The following is a 16,621-nucleotide window of genomic DNA, read 5'->3' on the forward strand; positions in this document are numbered from 1 at the left end:
TTTTTTTATTGTTCCTTTTCTTTTAGTGCTTGTAACATTGTGCTGTTCTAAGTTCCCTACCAGTAGTCCTGTGATGTCCGCTGGTGTGGTGTTCCTTTTATTTGCTTCTTTATCATTCATTCTCAATCATTTTACCAACAGAAAATGAACAGAGTCTCTTGTTAATCCCAAACTGTACAACTCTTGGAAATTTAAGATTTATATTAAATTTACTATAATACTCAGAATAAACAACGAGTGTTTAGGATCATTAAAGTAGTCTTAATATCAGATCCCAGTCCATCTCATAATAAAATAAGTTTGGTTGTATAATTTCGGTATTTTAGCGTAACTATAGTAGTTTCAGTAAGCCATAGTTCTATGTTTCATACACACATTTATCCTGCCAGTACATTTTATTTTAATTTGTCCAAAACATGATTTTTTCTATATTGATTCTGTTGTAAAAACAAGATTAAAAAAAAAAGTTATCTTTTGTGTTGTAATGCTAATGGTAAAGTGAATTAAGGAAAATAAAGGAAATACAAATGTCTCCCTGATTATTATTTCTCCTTATGGTCTTATTTTAATGAATTAAACCAGATTCTCATCATCTCATCACCATTCTTGTCTTATATCCCAAACAGGTAGAATTTTAAGAACCAAGCAATGACTATAAAACATCACACTACTTTTATAGTCACCATTGAGGGGAGGTGAAGGGGGGGGTTGAGGGGAGGTGAAGGGGGGGTTGAGGGGAGGTGAAGGGGGGGGGTTGAGGAGTGGTGAAGGGGGGGTTGAAGGGAGGTGAAAGGGAGGGGGTTGAGGGGAGGTGAAGGGGGGTTGAGGGGAGGTGAAGGGGGGTTGATGGGGAGGTGAAGCGGGGGGTTGAGGGGAGGTGAAGGGAGGGGTTGAGGGGAGGTGAAGGGAGTGAGGGGGGTGTGGGGGTGAGTGGACAGGGGGTGAGTGGAGGGGGAGGTGAGTGTGAAGGGATGGGGGGAGAGAGGGAGGGGGTGGGAGGGTGAGTGGTTGAGGGGTGGGGGGTGAGGGATGGGGTAGGTGGGGGTGAGAGGAGGGTGAGGGGAGGGTGTGAGGGTGAGGGGAAGGGGTGAGGCGGGTCAGGGGAGGGGGGAGTGAGTGGGGAGTGAGGGGAGGTGATGGGGTGGGGGGAGGGGAAGTGAAGGGGTGGGGGGGAGGTGAAGGGGTGGGGGGGAGGGGGGGTGAAGGGGTGGGGGGAGGTGAAGTGGTGGGGGGGAGTGAGGGTGGGTGAAGGGTGGGAGTGAGGGGGGTGAGGGGAGGTGAAGGGGTGGGGGGAAGGTGAGGTGAAGGGTTGGGGGGAGGCAAAAGGGGAGGTGAAGGGAGGAGGGGAGGTGAAGGGGGGAGGGGAGGTGAAGTGGTGGGGGGAGGGGAAGTGAAGGGGGAGGGGGTAGGGGAGGTGAAGGGGTGGGGGGAGGTGAGGTGAAGGGGGGGAGGTGAAGGGGGAGGGAAAGGGGGAGAGGGGAGGGGAAGGGGGCAGGGGAGGTGAAGGGGTGGAGGGTATGTGAAGGGGGGTTGAGGGGATGTGAAGGGGGGGTTGAGGGGATGTAAAGGGGGGTGAGGGGAAGGGGTGGGGGTTGAGGAGAAGGGGTGGGGCGAGGTGAAGTGGTGGGGGGAGGGATGTTGAAGGAGTGGGGGGAAGGGAGGTGAAGGGGTGGGGTGGGGCGGGGAGGTGAAGGGGTGGGGTCGGGAAGGGAGGTAGGGGGATGGGAGGAGGTGAAGTGGTGGGGCGGTGGGGAGGGGAGGTGAAGGGTGGGAGGGAAGGGAGGGGAGGTGAAGGAGTGGGGGGGAGGGGAGGGGTGGTGAAGGGGTGGGGGGAAGGGGAGGGGTGGTGAAGGGGTGGGGGGAGGGGAGGTGAAGGGGTAGGGGTGAGGTGAAGGTGGGGGGCGGAGAGGTGGGGGGAGGTGAAGGGGAGGTGAAGGGGTGGGGGGAAGGGTGGGTGGGGAGATGAAGTGGTTGGGTGGGGGGGAGGTGAAGGGGTGAGGGGGAGGTGAAGGGGTGGTGGGAGGGGTGGGTGGGGAGATGGAGGGGTGGGAGGGAGGTGAAGGGGTGGGGGGGAGGTGAAGGGGTGGGGGGGAAGTGTGGGTGGGGAGATGAAGGTGTCGGGTGGGGGGGCGGTGGGGGAGGTGAAGGGGTGGGGGGAGGTGAAGGGGTGGGGGTAAGTGACAATTAATGTATCCCCCGTCCGGCCGTTCCCCCGCTGTCTTGGCCGGTTGGTCGTTCGTTCACCCCTCCCCCCAGTAACCTTCCGTCTACTGGGGATGTTCAGCAGACGGAGGCGCGTGCAAGCGACGGGCGCTCCCTCACCCATCGCCCGCTCCCCTGCGGATCTGAGGCTGGAGGCAGCCTGTTTGCAATTGGTGTGATACGGGTGAGGGGTGTGGGCTGCCCACTCCCCCTCCCGGCCGTCCGCTTCCCCGCTTGGTCCCGGCTGCTCGCTCCTACTCCTACGTTCGCCTGCTCCCTCTACCAGTCGTCCGTTCCGCCGCTTGGTCCCGGCTGTCCGTTCTGCCGCTTGGTCCCGCCGTCCGTTCCGCCGCTTGGTCCAGGCCGTCCATTCCGCTGCTTGATCCTGGCTGGTTGAGGCGGGAGGCGCCAGGGTGTGAGGCGGCGGGAGGCGCCGGGGTGTGAGGTGGGGGGGGCACAGGGGTGTGAGGCGCCGGCCCTGCGGCAGGGGTGTCAGCTGGGAGGCAAGGCGGGAAGAGAGGCCAGAGGTGCAGGGGTTTTAGGCCCCGGCGGCAGGGTGTGAGCTGGGAGGGGAGGTGCAGGAGTTTGAGGCAGCGGCCCGCCGGCAGGGGTGTAAGCTGGAGGGGAGGCTGGAGGCACAGGGGTGTGAGGCGGTGGTTTAGTTACTTACCTGGGCGGGCAGCGGCTGGTGCACATCGTGTGGTAGCCAGTCTTTGAGAGGCGCACGGGGTGTGAGGGTGGTGTGTGTGTGTGTAAGAGTGGGTTTCACTGTTAGACCACACCGGCCAATGAGAACCGTGGGGGGGCAGGTGAGGCTAACGGAGCAATCTGATTGGCCAGAGGCTGAGTGACAGACCGACGGACCAATCAGATTGCCCATAAGCACAGCCAACATACAATGTTTTCAACAATATATATATAGATACTGTAATAAATTGTAGATTTTTTTTTCTTTCCTATAACAAACATGTTTTTCTTGGTACCTTTACCTGTATCTAATGTCCTTAGTAATTAATGGCAAAAAGAAAATGTTTTAAACAAAATATTGTTACATACAGGTGCGCCGACGATTATTCTAAAACTTGCCTTAAACTTGCCTTGGAAAATCTGGGGCTATCACCAACAAGATCCAGGTACATGCTAGGTATATGCTGCAGTCAAATGAACAGTGATATGCTGCACACCATTAGTCAAAAAACAAAACAGTATTACCGGTGCTGCTGGTTCAAAGGCATACCTGTCACAAATATCCAAGCTTGAACTGTGAGAAGGAACGATCCAGCGCTCCACGGAATTGCAAAAGTATCAAATTTATTGCGCCATGCACAATGACAGTTTCGACTTAGTAGGTCTTTTTCAAGGGAAAAGGCATGATGCCAAAGACAGGAACCAGGCTATATATATACACACACCCCACAATCAATAATAAAGTGATAAACCCCAAACAGCTGAACAAATAGCAATCAGCACATATAGAAACTTAGAAGAAACTTCAAAGAATTGAAGCAGTGCCATAATCTCGCGAGATTTCGGCCGAAGGACCAACCAAGTGAGGAGGATCGACGCTGGAACGCGGAAAGGATTGCATGGAACGCACGAGGACGCTTGCGCGTGACGCACTTCCGGGTTCATCCGGAATCAACATGGGTCTGCAGCAGCAGTGGGGATTCTAAGGAAAGTAGTGAGATCAAGTAACAGCCAATCGGAAGCCTAAAGATAAGACTGTCAATTGGAACTATATGTGCTGATTGCTATTTGTTCAGTTGTTTAGGGTTTATCACTTTATTATTGATTATGGGGGGGTGTATATATATATATATCCTGTTTCCTGTCTTTGGCATCATGCCTTTTCACTTGAAAAAAACCTACTAAGGTCTAAACGGTCGTTGTGTATGGCGCAATAAATTTGATACTTTTGCAAATCCGTGGAGCTCTGGATCTTTCCTTTTCACAGGTACATGCTGCAAACATTTCAGTGACATTTCTGCAGAGACTAATGGCCCATACGATTAACAGCGCAGGGGTCTCTGGCAGTCCCATTCAGTTTGAATGGGACTGCCAGGGACCCCCGCTGTTAATCCGATGGGCCATTAGTCTGTCTGCAGTAATGTCACGGAAATGTTGCAGCATGTACCCAGCATGTACCTGGGTCTTGTTGGTAATTGCCCAAGATTTATTTTAGAATACTCATCGGCACTACAGTATCAAGACGGTCAGACTATGGATCTTATTCTATAAATTGTGATAGCGCTGATTCAACATAACAAAACACAAAACCCCTTTGAAGTAAATAAGGTATTCTGTGTGGCAGCGCCAAATCTGTCCCAATATTGTACAATTCAAGTAGGCAGACAACAATCAATATAATTATTACAGATTAATTCTACTGTTGCTCTGCGACATTCTGGCCGCAATTATTTGCAAATGGGAAGTACTGTAACACAGGCCAAATTAAATAAGAACAGAGCTTTGTTGTTTCACTTTTGAGAAATGTGATGTACATTGGATGTGGGGAAAATATAACACACCCTACTCAGGCTTTTCTATGTATAATCACTGTAGGTTTCTGATACCTTCTAGAGGACTAACATACCGTAAGAGTTCTTTATAGCTGAACCTCTCATTTTTCTACTAAAAGGCTTCACAATCTATTTTAAACACTGTTTATTTTCAATTAAAAAACGTAATCTCTGTATGTGTATGTTATCAAACATTTTAATAGGAAGCAGGAATGAAACCCCAAGTACTGAAGAATTGAATTATTTAAAAAAGTTAAATGTTCAACGTTCTCTATGGTATCTTACCACAGATTAAATATTAAATAAAGCTGTTGCTCATACAATGAGTGATACCGATGACTGCAAATGGCTATAATAGTATACTATTGTATTAATATATTGTGTCCACAATCTTTTTCAACTCTTATGAAAACACATTTCCTCAGACCTCAAACATTTCTTTGGTGAATATCTGTTGTAAAAATCTAACAGATGGCAAATCCAAATAAATTACTCAAAATATTTACAACAGTTATCTAATTGCACTCTTATTCTAGCATACAATCCTTCTAGCCACAGTAGTTGACTACGGTACAGTTTATAAAAAGCAAATTGCACAGTAAACTAGCAGACGACTAACACTGACCCCCCACAGGTCTCTAGCCATATTTGACCATGTTTTGAGACAAGTACATTCTCTAGGTAAACCTAAATTGTGTGGAGGAAAATAGAAGTCCTAAGTTTCCATTTAATAATTTAATTCTTCATGTTAATCGGGGGGATTCTACGATTTTTAATTAATCTTTTTTTTTTTTATTGTTCCTTTTCTTTTAGTGCTTGTAACATTTTGCTGTTCTAAGTTCCCTACCAGTAGTCCTGTGATGTCCGCTGGTGTGGTGTTCCTTTTATTTGCTTCTTTATCATTCATTCTCAATCATTTTACCAACAGAAAATGAACAGAGTCTCTTGTTAATCCCAAACTGTACAACTCTTGGAAATTTAAGATTTATATTAAATTTACTATAATACTCAGAATAAACAACGAGTGTTTATGATCATTACAGTAGTCTTAATATCAGATCCCAGTCCATCTCATAATAAAATAAGTTTGGTTGTATAATTTCGGTATTTTAGCGTAACTACAGGCATACCCCGCATTAACGTACGCAATGGGACCGGAGCATGTATGTAAAGCGAAAATGTACTTAAAGTGAAGCACTACCTTTTTCCCACTTATCAATGCATGTACTGCACTGCAATCATCATATACGTGCATAACTGATGTAAATAACGCATGTGTAACAGGCTCTATAGTCTCCCCGCTTGCACACAGCTTCGGTACAGGTAGGGAGCCGGTATTGATGTTCAGGGCGTGCTGATAGGCGCATGCGCGAGCTGCCGTTTGCCTATTGAGCGATTTGTACTTACTCGCGAGTGTACTTAAAGTGAGTGTCCTTAAACCAGGGTATGCCTGTATAGTAGTTACAGTAAGCCATAGTTCTATGTTTCATACACACATTTATCCTGCCAGTACATTTTATTTTAATTTGTCCAAAACATGATTTTTTCTATATTGATTCTGTTGTAAAAACAAGATTAAAAAAAAAAGTTATCTTTTGTGTTGTAATGCTAATGGTAAAGTGAATAAAGGAAAATAAAGGAAATACAAATGTCTCCCTGATTATTATTACTCCTTATGGTCTTATTTTAATGAATTAAACCAGATTCTCATCATCTCATCACCATTCTTGTCTTATATCCCAAACAGGTAGAATTTTAAGAACCAAGCAATGACTATAAAACATCACACTACTTTTATAGTCACCATATATAACACAACAATAAAAAATGTATAAGCATTACAATAGTTGCCATTTTAAAATGTATGCTATTTTCAAGAGGAAACTATTTGATCTGTGTTTCCCAATATGGCCCAGGTCAAGAATCTGGCTAAACAATCTGATTTTGGGAATTATCTCCATTCCAGGTATTCAGCATTCTCATTTCACTTAGCAATGCAATTGTACAGAATGCTACTGAGAAAGACACTTGCCCTATATGCAGCACTGACCATAAGACTGCCTATGGCTGATGTGCTTGGAGGGTGTTTCCTGTCTTCCCGTTTTATATCTTTGCTGAGGAACTGCTTTTCAGCCAAGACCCTCATTCTGTGGAGAGCCTTGATATTGTAATGTCTGACTACCAAGGACTAACTTTTGACTGCTGTCTAATGTTCATCCTGCCTCAATACCCTTGATGTAGTCTTGCTGCTTAGAGCCTGGGCATTAACATGTATTTGCATGTCTTTCACAAGTCTTAAAAACCTTAATTTGTTCCATTGTCACCTGTCATACAAAAAAAGTATTCTGGGTAGGGAGATACAAATGAGCACACAGGGACAGAGCATTTGCCTGCTGAAGTGCATACTGTAGTCTGTGCAGTTAAAAAAGAAGTAAAGAATCAATGCATTAAAAAAATAAGTAATGTAATCGGTTTGAGCTTGATAACGAATGCTGCTTGATTTTGTAAAATGCTAATAGTCTCTTAAAACAGAAGAACATGTACAGATGCAGCGGCCGTTATTGAAACACTTCACGCGGTGTATACCTCGGAATACCCATGTCATGGCGCGGGATTTCTTCCAACCGTACCGCCTTAAGACGCGCGTGCAGGCGAGTGCAGAAAATGGCATTTTAGTGTTCTGGCTTTTAAACACCTGAAATTGACACAGTAGCACAGTAGCACAGTACTGTACACATTACAATTCATTCATTTCACTGCATTTAATTGCACACAATCCATGAAATTCAAAGAAAGCAACCGTGATAAACACATGTGCCTGTGGCGATTAGTGGCATTAATGCCGTGTGGAGAACAGCAGCGCACACGAAAATGGCGCCGTGATTTGTTCGAATAACGGCCGCTGCATGATTTGATTAATATTTTTTTTTTAATTACAGGATTGAACTGCATTCATTTCAGCTCCAGGGACCCCGTACTTCCAAAAATACTTACCTCCATGGGGGCGCCGGTATCTGCAGCCAGGGAACTAGTGTGCCTAACAAAATGGCGATGTTTAAATGCCTTGCATCATGTGGGCCAACAGGAAGTCGCAACGTAATTTCTTGCGGCTTCCTATTGGCCCTTGTGAACTCCACTGAGATACCGACAGCACCTACAGTGGTAAGTACAGGTAAACCCTGTTATAACGCGGTCCTCGGGGTCCACCCCGAGACCACCGCGTTAGTAACGGGGTCGCACAAAAAAAATGGCCGCCGCATCGGCGTATCATCACCCTCCCCCCGCAGCACCCTTCACCCGCGGGGCAGGAGATGGGAGCGGGGATGTCCCTCTGGTCCCCGCTTCCCCCTGTCACCGCGTGACAGCCCGCGGGGCAGGAGATGGGAGCGGGGATGTCCCTCGGGTTCCCGCTTACCTCTGATCCCCCCCACGTGCCCGGTGCTTCCGCTGCCTGCATGGAGGTGGTAGCTGGGGGTTTCTTCTCCCCACCGCTGTCCCCGGCGCTCCCGCTGCCTGCGCGGGAGGAGGGGGGGGAGCGGGTGGTGGTGCTGCTCGCGGCCTTTCCTCTGTTCCGACCCCCCCCCCGTCTGTGTAGAGTGAGAGAGTGTGTGTGTATGTATATATGGGAGAGAAACTGTGTGTGTGTATATGGGTGTGTGTGTATGTGGGTGTGGGTGTGTATATGGGTGTGTATGTGTGTGTGTGTGTATATGTGTGTGTGTATATGGGTGTGTGTGTGTGTGTGTGTGTGTGTGTGTGTGTGTGTGTGTGTGTGTGTGTGTGTGTGTGTGTGTGTGTGTGTGTGTGTGTGTGTGCAGTGAGTGCACTGTGCAGTGTGTGCAGTGAGAGTGTGTGCAGTGAGAGTGTGTGCAGTGAGAGTGTGTGCAGTGAGCAGTGTTTGCAGTGAGCAGTGTGTGCACTGTGCAGTGTGTGCAGTGAGAGACTGTGCAGTGTGTGCAGTGAGAGTGTGTGCAGTGAGAGTGTGTGTGTATATGGGTGTGTGTGTATGTGGGTGTGTATATGGGTGTGTATGTGTGTGTGTGTATATGGGTGTGTGTGTGTGTGTGTGTGTGTGTGTGTGTGTGTGTGTGTGTGTGTGTGTGTGTGTGTGTGTGTGTGTGTGTGTGTGTGTGTGTGTGTGTGTGTGTGTGTGTGTGCAGTGAGTGCAGTGAGTGCACTGTGCAGTGTGTGCAGTGAGAGTGTGTGCAGTGAGAGTGTGTGCAGTGAGAGTGTGTGCAGTGAGCAGTGTTTGCAGTGAGCAGTGTGTGCACTGTGCAGTGTGTGCAGTGAGAGACTGTGCAGTGTGTGCAGTGAGAGTGTGTGCAGTGAGAGTGTGTGCAGTGAGCAGTGTGTGCAGTGAGCAGTGTGTGCAGTGAGCAGTGTGTGCAGTGTGCACTGTGCAGTGTGTGCAATGAGAGTGTGTGCAGTGAGCAGTGTGTGCAGTGAGAGTGTGTGCAGTGAGCAGTGAGCAGTGTGCAGTGTGTGCAGTGACCTGTGTGTGCAGTGAGCAGTGTGTGCAGTGTGCTGTGTGCAGTGAGCAGTGTGTGCAGTGTGTGCAGTGAGCAGTGTGTGCAGTGAGAGTGTGTGCAGTGTGTGCAGTGCGCAAAAAAAATATTAATTTAAACATTTATTTATTTATTTTTAAACGGGAGCCACGTGAAAACTGCGTTATAACCGATTTCGCGGTATAACGGGGCGCGCTATAACGGGGTTTACCTGTATCTCTTGAAGCAGGCGGTCCCAGGAGCTGAAATTAACACTTTTCCGCTCCGGCGACCCCCTGCTTCAATCTCGTAATACATTTTTTTTTCAATCGCGCAGTGCTACTATTCCTGCTTTATTGATATATCCACAAGTACACATAAGTACTGAGATGTACTTTGAATGGTTCCTAAACTTCATACATTATATGGGGGTCATGTATCCACTTTAACTTACTGCATAACAGTTATCATAACATGATCTCATCTGAAATAAATTATCAAAAAACAGATTACTTGTTTTCAAAAAAAACCTTAAACTTTAGAAACGTAGATTTTAATAAACTGAGGACTAATCTAAAAGTAATACACTGGGATGATGTTCTTGCAGGGAAAAATGTAGGCGATAAATGGGCAGTCTTTCAACCATTGTTGGAAAAGCACACTTATCAGTGTATACCCATGGGTAATAAGAATACAAGAAATAAGTAAAAACCAATGTGGCTAAATAAACAGGTAGGGGAGGAAATGGAAAAGAAGAGGCAGACATTTAGATTATTGAAGTCAGAAGGGACGGAGGCATCGTATCAGAATTATAAGGCATGTAACAAAATTAAAATAACAATTGCCAAAGCGCAATCAAATTAGCAAAAATGGATAATGAAAAAGGATTGCAATAGAAAGTAAGATCAACCCTAAAAAGTTCTTTAAGTACCTTAATAACAAAACAAATAAATAGAAAAGAAAATATAGGACAATTTCAGTGTGAGATGGGCAGGCAGATAATTGGAGATAAGGAAAAAGTAGAGGTATTAAACAAATTATTTGCTTCTGTGTTTACAAGGGAAGAATCAATTTCAATAGTAGTGCCACAGGAGGAAGCCACAACAACAATAATAAAGGTAACCCTAAACCGTGTTGGGGCAGAAGGGGTTAAAATGTGTGGCAACCATTAGCCTATATTTTCTCCTACACTACCTTTATTGTCCCTATTTTGCAGCTAAGAAGCTATCTGCGGTTACAATGAATGAATGAACTATGAGCTAACTGTATTTGCGACACAAGTGGGAGTTGCTAGTGCTGTGCCAAGCACTGATTGAAGAAGTGTGCCCGTGAATAAGTAGCTGCTTTCAAGATAGGTATCAGTTTTCAGACCACAGTGTCACGGTTGTGCTCGCCACAAACCTGGGTCGGACCGCGTGGCTGAGGTGGGGTTGTATAAGCACCGACCTTAGACCGCGCAGGCTGATCCGGTTTGCGCAGTTCGTAGTCGTACATAGCAGGGTCGGGACTGGAAAAAGCAGCATCATCAGTGGACAAGCCAGGGTCAGGATTGGAGACTTCAGGGTAAACGTTATCCAAGGGGAGTTTCAGCAACAGGGAGTCAACTACGTCCCGCTTCAGCGTAATAGCTGCAGGGCGGGAGCAGGTTCTGCGTGTGCGGTGACCACGGCCCATGGTAATGGTCACAGGAAGGGATAAGCAGACCGGAGTGGTCACACCGCCTAGCAGCACTGGTAAACCAGAGTCCAGAGTGGGCCTGTGCAAGAAGAGAGAGAGCTACAGACCTCAGGACTCATAGACCGGCCTCTGCTAAGGGAAGGGCAGCAGGCCTCAGGAAACAGGGAGCTGAAGTATACACTGGAGGTGCTCCACTTCAGCACAGGAAACAGGACATGGCCTCTGCAATGGAGAGAGAGCAGAAGGCCCCAGGAACCGGTAGACAGGCCTCTGCTATGGAAGGACAGCAGACCTCAGGAAACAGGGAGCTGAAGTACACACTGGAGAGTCCTCCGCTTCAGCACAGGAGTCAGAACAGGCCTCTGCGTGAAACTAGCAGCAGGCCTCAGGAACCAGTAGATAGGCCTCTGCTATGGAAGTACAGCAGGCCTCAGGAAAGCAGGCCTCTACGTAGAGAGTAGTAGCTGGTTTCAGGATACTCAGGGAACACAGGCCCCTGCATGAAGACTAGCAGCAGGTCTCAGGAACTAGGGAATGAAACTAGAGAGGTTAATACACAACGGAGCCAAGCCTAGGGCTTGTGGCAGAACACGTGTGACATCCAGGAAGGATTATGCTCGGCAGGGAAGCATTGTGGGAAGGCTGTATTTAAAGGTCAGTGAACCAATAGCAGAATTGGCGTGTAACAGAATTGCTTTAGTGAGTGAATCAAGGCTGCAGTAAATATCAGGGGAAGTGTTCCATGACTGCACAGGTCTGTAAGGCAAGGTAAGCAGTAAACTAAGGTGCGGATCCGTTAAAGTACCCCCCCCCCTTCACGTGAGACCTCCGGGCGAATACGACCACTCATAGAGTTGGGGGACCTGGAATTGTTCCTTAACTGTCTAGGATTGGGAGTAGAGTCATGGTCCAGAGACTCGTGGGCACTCCTTTGTGTACCCCCACCCCCTGGTGAGAACTGCGGCCAGACAGGGCCATCCATGAGTTTAGGGGAGATTGAGTTGTTCCTAAAGTTTTTTAGGCGGAAAGGGGATCCGTAAACGAGCAGTTCTTTGGCGAGTACTGTTCTAGGATATGAGAGTGGTGGTAGCGACAACATTGGTACATGGCTCGCCACGCGAAATGGCTTGGGAATCCAGGGTTGTGAATAACCAGGGGTTTCCGGAGCAGAAACGGCAGAAGAACCCCCACTGGGAGCCCAGTCTTTAGTAATGGAAACAGAGTTTAGGATAAGCGGCATCGATAGTTGATCGAATATACCAGGGCAACCTTCGGGACAGAAAAAGTCTTGGCTGACCACTGCATGTAGGAATTTGAGAGGGTCTTCTCCTCCAGAGGTCTCCCAGGTAGTGGTCAGTGAGGGTATAGGATGGGTGGGAGCATTTCCAGGTATTGGTATGGAAGGTGACAAGGCAAGCAGTAAACCAGGATTAGAGACCGAAATCTTGGGATACGTACAGAGTATTTCCAACACAGAGGAAATAACAGGGGCAACAGAAGGTTCCGAGGGGGTTAACCATGGGTTCGCAGAGGCAGTGAAGCAATCGGCAGTGGAGCTCCCAAATACTGTTGAACCCTCAGTGGGAGATAGTATTGTCTGGGGAGTAGGAATAGGCATTAGGGCTTTAATATCAGGAACTTGAGAATCAGACAGTGAGAGGGTAGCGGAGGGAGGGGAGCTATCATCAGAAGCTGAAGTCTGTACTTCAGTGACAGGGACCTGAGAGACTACAAAAGCAACTGCGAGTAGAGGAATCGACTCCGGAGCTGGAGGCTCAGAATCCATAACAGGAACATCTAGCAATGCAGGGGTACTGATAGGAGAACTAGCGTCTGGAGCTGGTGCCTGGGAGTCAGTGACGGGTAATGGGGGAATAATGATGGGAGTTAAAGAGACAATAAGCGATAAGTTGGAACCGTGGAAACTCTTAATAGCAGAAACCTTAGAAGTAAAAGGAGTCTTATCCAAAACTGCAAGGGCCCTAACAACAGGGGTGCTTGTCATGACAAAAACAGAAATAGGCGTGTTTACTAGTGCAAAAAGTCTGATAACGGAACTCCTAGCCAGTGGTGAGGGTGTCTGGGTTTGACTAGTGAGAAAATCAGATATAGTGATAAGTGACTTAGGGGTCTATGCACTAAGCAGCGAAAAAATGCATTAGCCAGTTTTGCAATTAGCCATGTTTTTGGCGTGTTAAACTCACTGTATGCTGTAAGGGGCGAATCCCTGGCGAATGAATGCACCACCACCATTTGATATAATGGCGAGTAACCGGTGGCGAGATGGCTGCCTGGCGAGAAGCTGCCGAGAAGCCGTCCCCTGCCGAGTTGTGTTTGCAGCAGAGAGAGATCCGTTGCTCTCTCGGCGCAAACATCGGCATATTAAAAATTATTTTATATTCAATTTTATTCATAGTGTACATGTGCAGGGGGTCTCCGGAACTGAACCGCATTGGTTTCAGGTCCGGGGACCCCCTGCTTCCCGAGATACAGGCCCCTTTATGAGGTGCCGGTATCCCTCTGCATTTAAAGGTCCCGATCACGTGACCGCAGAATGTAAACAAAGCAGGTGAAGTGGTGGGGGGAGGGATGTTGAAGGAGTGGGGGGAAGGGAGGTGAAGGGGTGGGGTGGGGCGGGGAGGTGAAGGGGTGGGGTCGGGAAGGGAGGTAGGGGGATGGGAGGAGGTGAAGTGGTGGGGCGGTGGGGAGGGGAGGTGAAGGGTGGGAGGGAAGGGAGGGGAGGTGAAGGAGTGGGGGGGAGGGGAGGGGTGGTGAAGGGGTGGGGGGAAGGGGAGGGGTGGTGAAGGGGTGGGGGGAGGGGAGGTGAAGGGGTAGGGGTGAGGTGAAGGTGGGGGGCGGAGAGGTGGGGGGAGGTGAAGGGGAGGTGAAGGGGTGGGGGGAAGGGTGGGTGGGGAGATGAAGTGGTTGGGTGGGGGGGAGGTGAAGGGGTGAGGGGGAGGTGAAGGGGTGGTGGGAGGGGTGGGTGGGGAGATGGAGGGGTGGGAGGGAGGTGAAGGGGTGGGGGGGAGGTGAAGGGGTGGGGGGGAAGTGTGGGTGGGGAGATGAAGGTGTCGGGTGGGGGGGCGGTGGGGGAGGTGAAGGGGTGGGGGGAGGTGAAGGGGTGGGGGTAAGTGACAATTAATGTATCCCCCGTCCGGCCGTTCCCCCGCTGTCTTGGCCGGTTGGTCGTTCGTTCACCCCTCCCCCCAGTAACCTTCCGTCTACTGGGGATGTTCAGCAGACGGAGGCGCGTGCAAGCGACGGGCGCTCCCTCACCCATCGCCCGCTCCCCTGCGGATCTGAGGCTGGAGGCAGCCTGTTTGCAATTGGTGTGATACGGGTGAGGGGTGTGGGCTGCCCACTCCCCCTCCCGGCCGTCCGCTTCCCCGCTTGGTCCCGGCTGCTCGCTCCTACTCCTACGTTCGCCTGCTCCCTCTACCAGTCGTCCGTTCCGCCGCTTGGTCCCGGCTGTCCGTTCTGCCGCTTGGTCCCGCCGTCCGTTCCGCCGCTTGGTCCAGGCCGTCCATTCCGCTGCTTGATCCTGGCTGGTTGAGGCGGGAGGCGCCAGGGTGTGAGGCGGCGGGAGGCGCCGGGGTGTGAGGTGGGGGGGGCACAGGGGTGTGAGGCGCCGGCCCTGCGGCAGGGGTGTCAGCTGGGAGGCAAGGCGGGAAGAGAGGCCAGAGGTGCAGGGGTTTTAGGCCCCGGCGGCAGGGTGTGAGCTGGGAGGGGAGGTGCAGGAGTTTGAGGCAGCGGCCCGCCGGCAGGGGTGTAAGCTGGAGGGGAGGCTGGAGGCACAGGGGTGTGAGGCGGTGGTTTAGTTACTTACCTGGGCGGGCAGCGGCTGGTGCACATCGTGTGGTAGCCAGTCTTTGAGAGGCGCACGGGGTGTGAGGGTGGTGTGTGTGTGTGTAAGAGTGGGTTTCACTGTTAGACCACACCGGCCAATGAGAACCGTGGGGGGGCAGGTGAGGCTAACGGAGCAATCTGATTGGCCAGAGGCTGAGTGACAGACCGACGGACCAATCAGATTGCCCATAAGCACAGCCAACATACAATGTTTTCAACAATATATATATAGATACTGTAATAAATTGTAGATTTTTTTTTCTTTCCTATAACAAACATGTTTTTCTTGGTACCTTTACCTGTATCTAATGTCCTTAGTAATTAATGGCAAAAAGAAAATGTTTTAAACAAAATATTGTTACATACAGGTGCGCCGACGATTATTCTAAAACTTGCCTTAAACTTGCCTTGGAAAATCTGGGGCTATCACCAACAAGATCCAGGTACATGCTAGGTATATGCTGCAGTCAAATGAACAGTGATATGCTGCACACCATTAGTCAAAAAACAAAACAGTATTACCGGTGCTGCTGGTTCAAAGGCATACCTGTCACAAATATCCAAGCTTGAACTGTGAGAAGGAACGATCCAGCGCTCCACGGAATTGCAAAAGTATCAAATTTATTGCGCCATGCACAATGACAGTTTCGACTTAGTAGGTCTTTTTCAAGGGAAAAGGCATGATGCCAAAGACAGGAACCAGGCTATATATATACACACACCCCACAATCAATAATAAAGTGATAAACCCCAAACAGCTGAACAAATAGCAATCAGCACATATAGAAACTTAGAAGAAACTTCAAAGAATTGAAGCAGTGCCATAATCTCGCGAGATTTCGGCCGAAGGACCAACCAAGTGAGGAGGATCGACGCTGGAACGCGGAAAGGATTGCATGGAACGCACGAGGACGCTTGCGCGTGACGCACTTCCGGGTTCATCCGGAATCAACATGGGTCTGCAGCAGCAGTGGGGATTCTAAGGAAAGTAGTGAGATCAAGTAACAGCCAATCGGAAGCCTAAAGATAAGACTGTCAATTGGAACTATATGTGCTGATTGCTATTTGTTCAGTTGTTTAGGGTTTATCACTTTATTATTGATTATGGGGGGGTGTATATATATATATATCCTGTTTCCTGTCTTTGGCATCATGCCTTTTCACTTGAAAAAAACCTACTAAGGTCTAAACGGTCGTTGTGTATGGCGCAATAAATTTGATACTTTTGCAAATCCGTGGAGCTCTGGATCTTTCCTTTTCACAGGTACATGCTGCAAACATTTCAGTGACATTTCTGCAGAGACTAATGGCCCATACGATTAACAGCGCAGGGGTCTCTGGCAGTCCCATTCAGTTTGAATGGGACTGCCAGGGACCCCCGCTGTTAATCCGATGGGCCATTAGTCTGTCTGCAGTAATGTCACGGAAATGTTGCAGCATGTACCCAGCATGTACCTGGGTCTTGTTGGTAATTGCCCAAGATTTATTTTAGAATACTCATCGGCACTACAGTATCAAGACGGTCAGACTATGGATCTTATTCTATAAATTGTGATAGCGCTGATTCAACATAACAAAACACAAAACCCCTTTGAAGTAAATAAGGTATTCTGTGTGGCAGCGCCAAATCTGTCCCAATATTGTACAATTCAAGTAGGCAGACAACAATCAATATAATTATTACAGATTAATTCTACTGTTGCTCTGCGACATTCTGGCCGCAATTATTTGCAAATGGGAAGTACTGTAACACAGGCCAAATTAAATAAGAACAGAGCTTTGTTGTTTCACTTTTGAGAAATGTGATGTACATTGGATGTGGGGAAAATATAACACACCCTACTCAGGCTTTTCTATGTATAATCACTGTAGGTTTCTGATACCTTCTAGAGG

The 16,621-nt window shown here is 48.6% G+C and overlaps 1 protein-coding gene and 1 long non-coding RNA gene across 3 annotated transcripts in view; one reads left to right on the plus strand and one right to left on the minus strand.

The window, feature by feature from the left end:
- LOC142499714 (NADP-dependent alcohol dehydrogenase-like) overlaps nt 1-512 on the plus strand; it is a 72,182-nt gene extending 71,670 nt beyond the window's left edge. Inside the window, exon 9 of the mRNA XM_075609503.1 lies at nt 27-512. Within this exon, the coding sequence (XP_075465618.1) occupies nt 27-51 (25 nt within the window). The 3' untranslated portion in view covers nt 52-512. The remainder of the gene's footprint in view (nt 1-26) is intronic.
- LOC142499720 (uncharacterized) overlaps nt 1-16,621 on the minus strand; it is a 118,146-nt gene that overhangs the window by 89,047 nt on the left and 12,478 nt on the right. The gene's annotated exons all lie outside the window — the stretch shown is intronic.

This window comes from Ascaphus truei, chromosome 1 (assembly GCF_040206685.1).
Source record: "Ascaphus truei isolate aAscTru1 chromosome 1, aAscTru1.hap1, whole genome shotgun sequence".
NCBI classification, from domain to species: domain Eukaryota; kingdom Metazoa; phylum Chordata; class Amphibia; order Anura; family Ascaphidae; genus Ascaphus; species Ascaphus truei.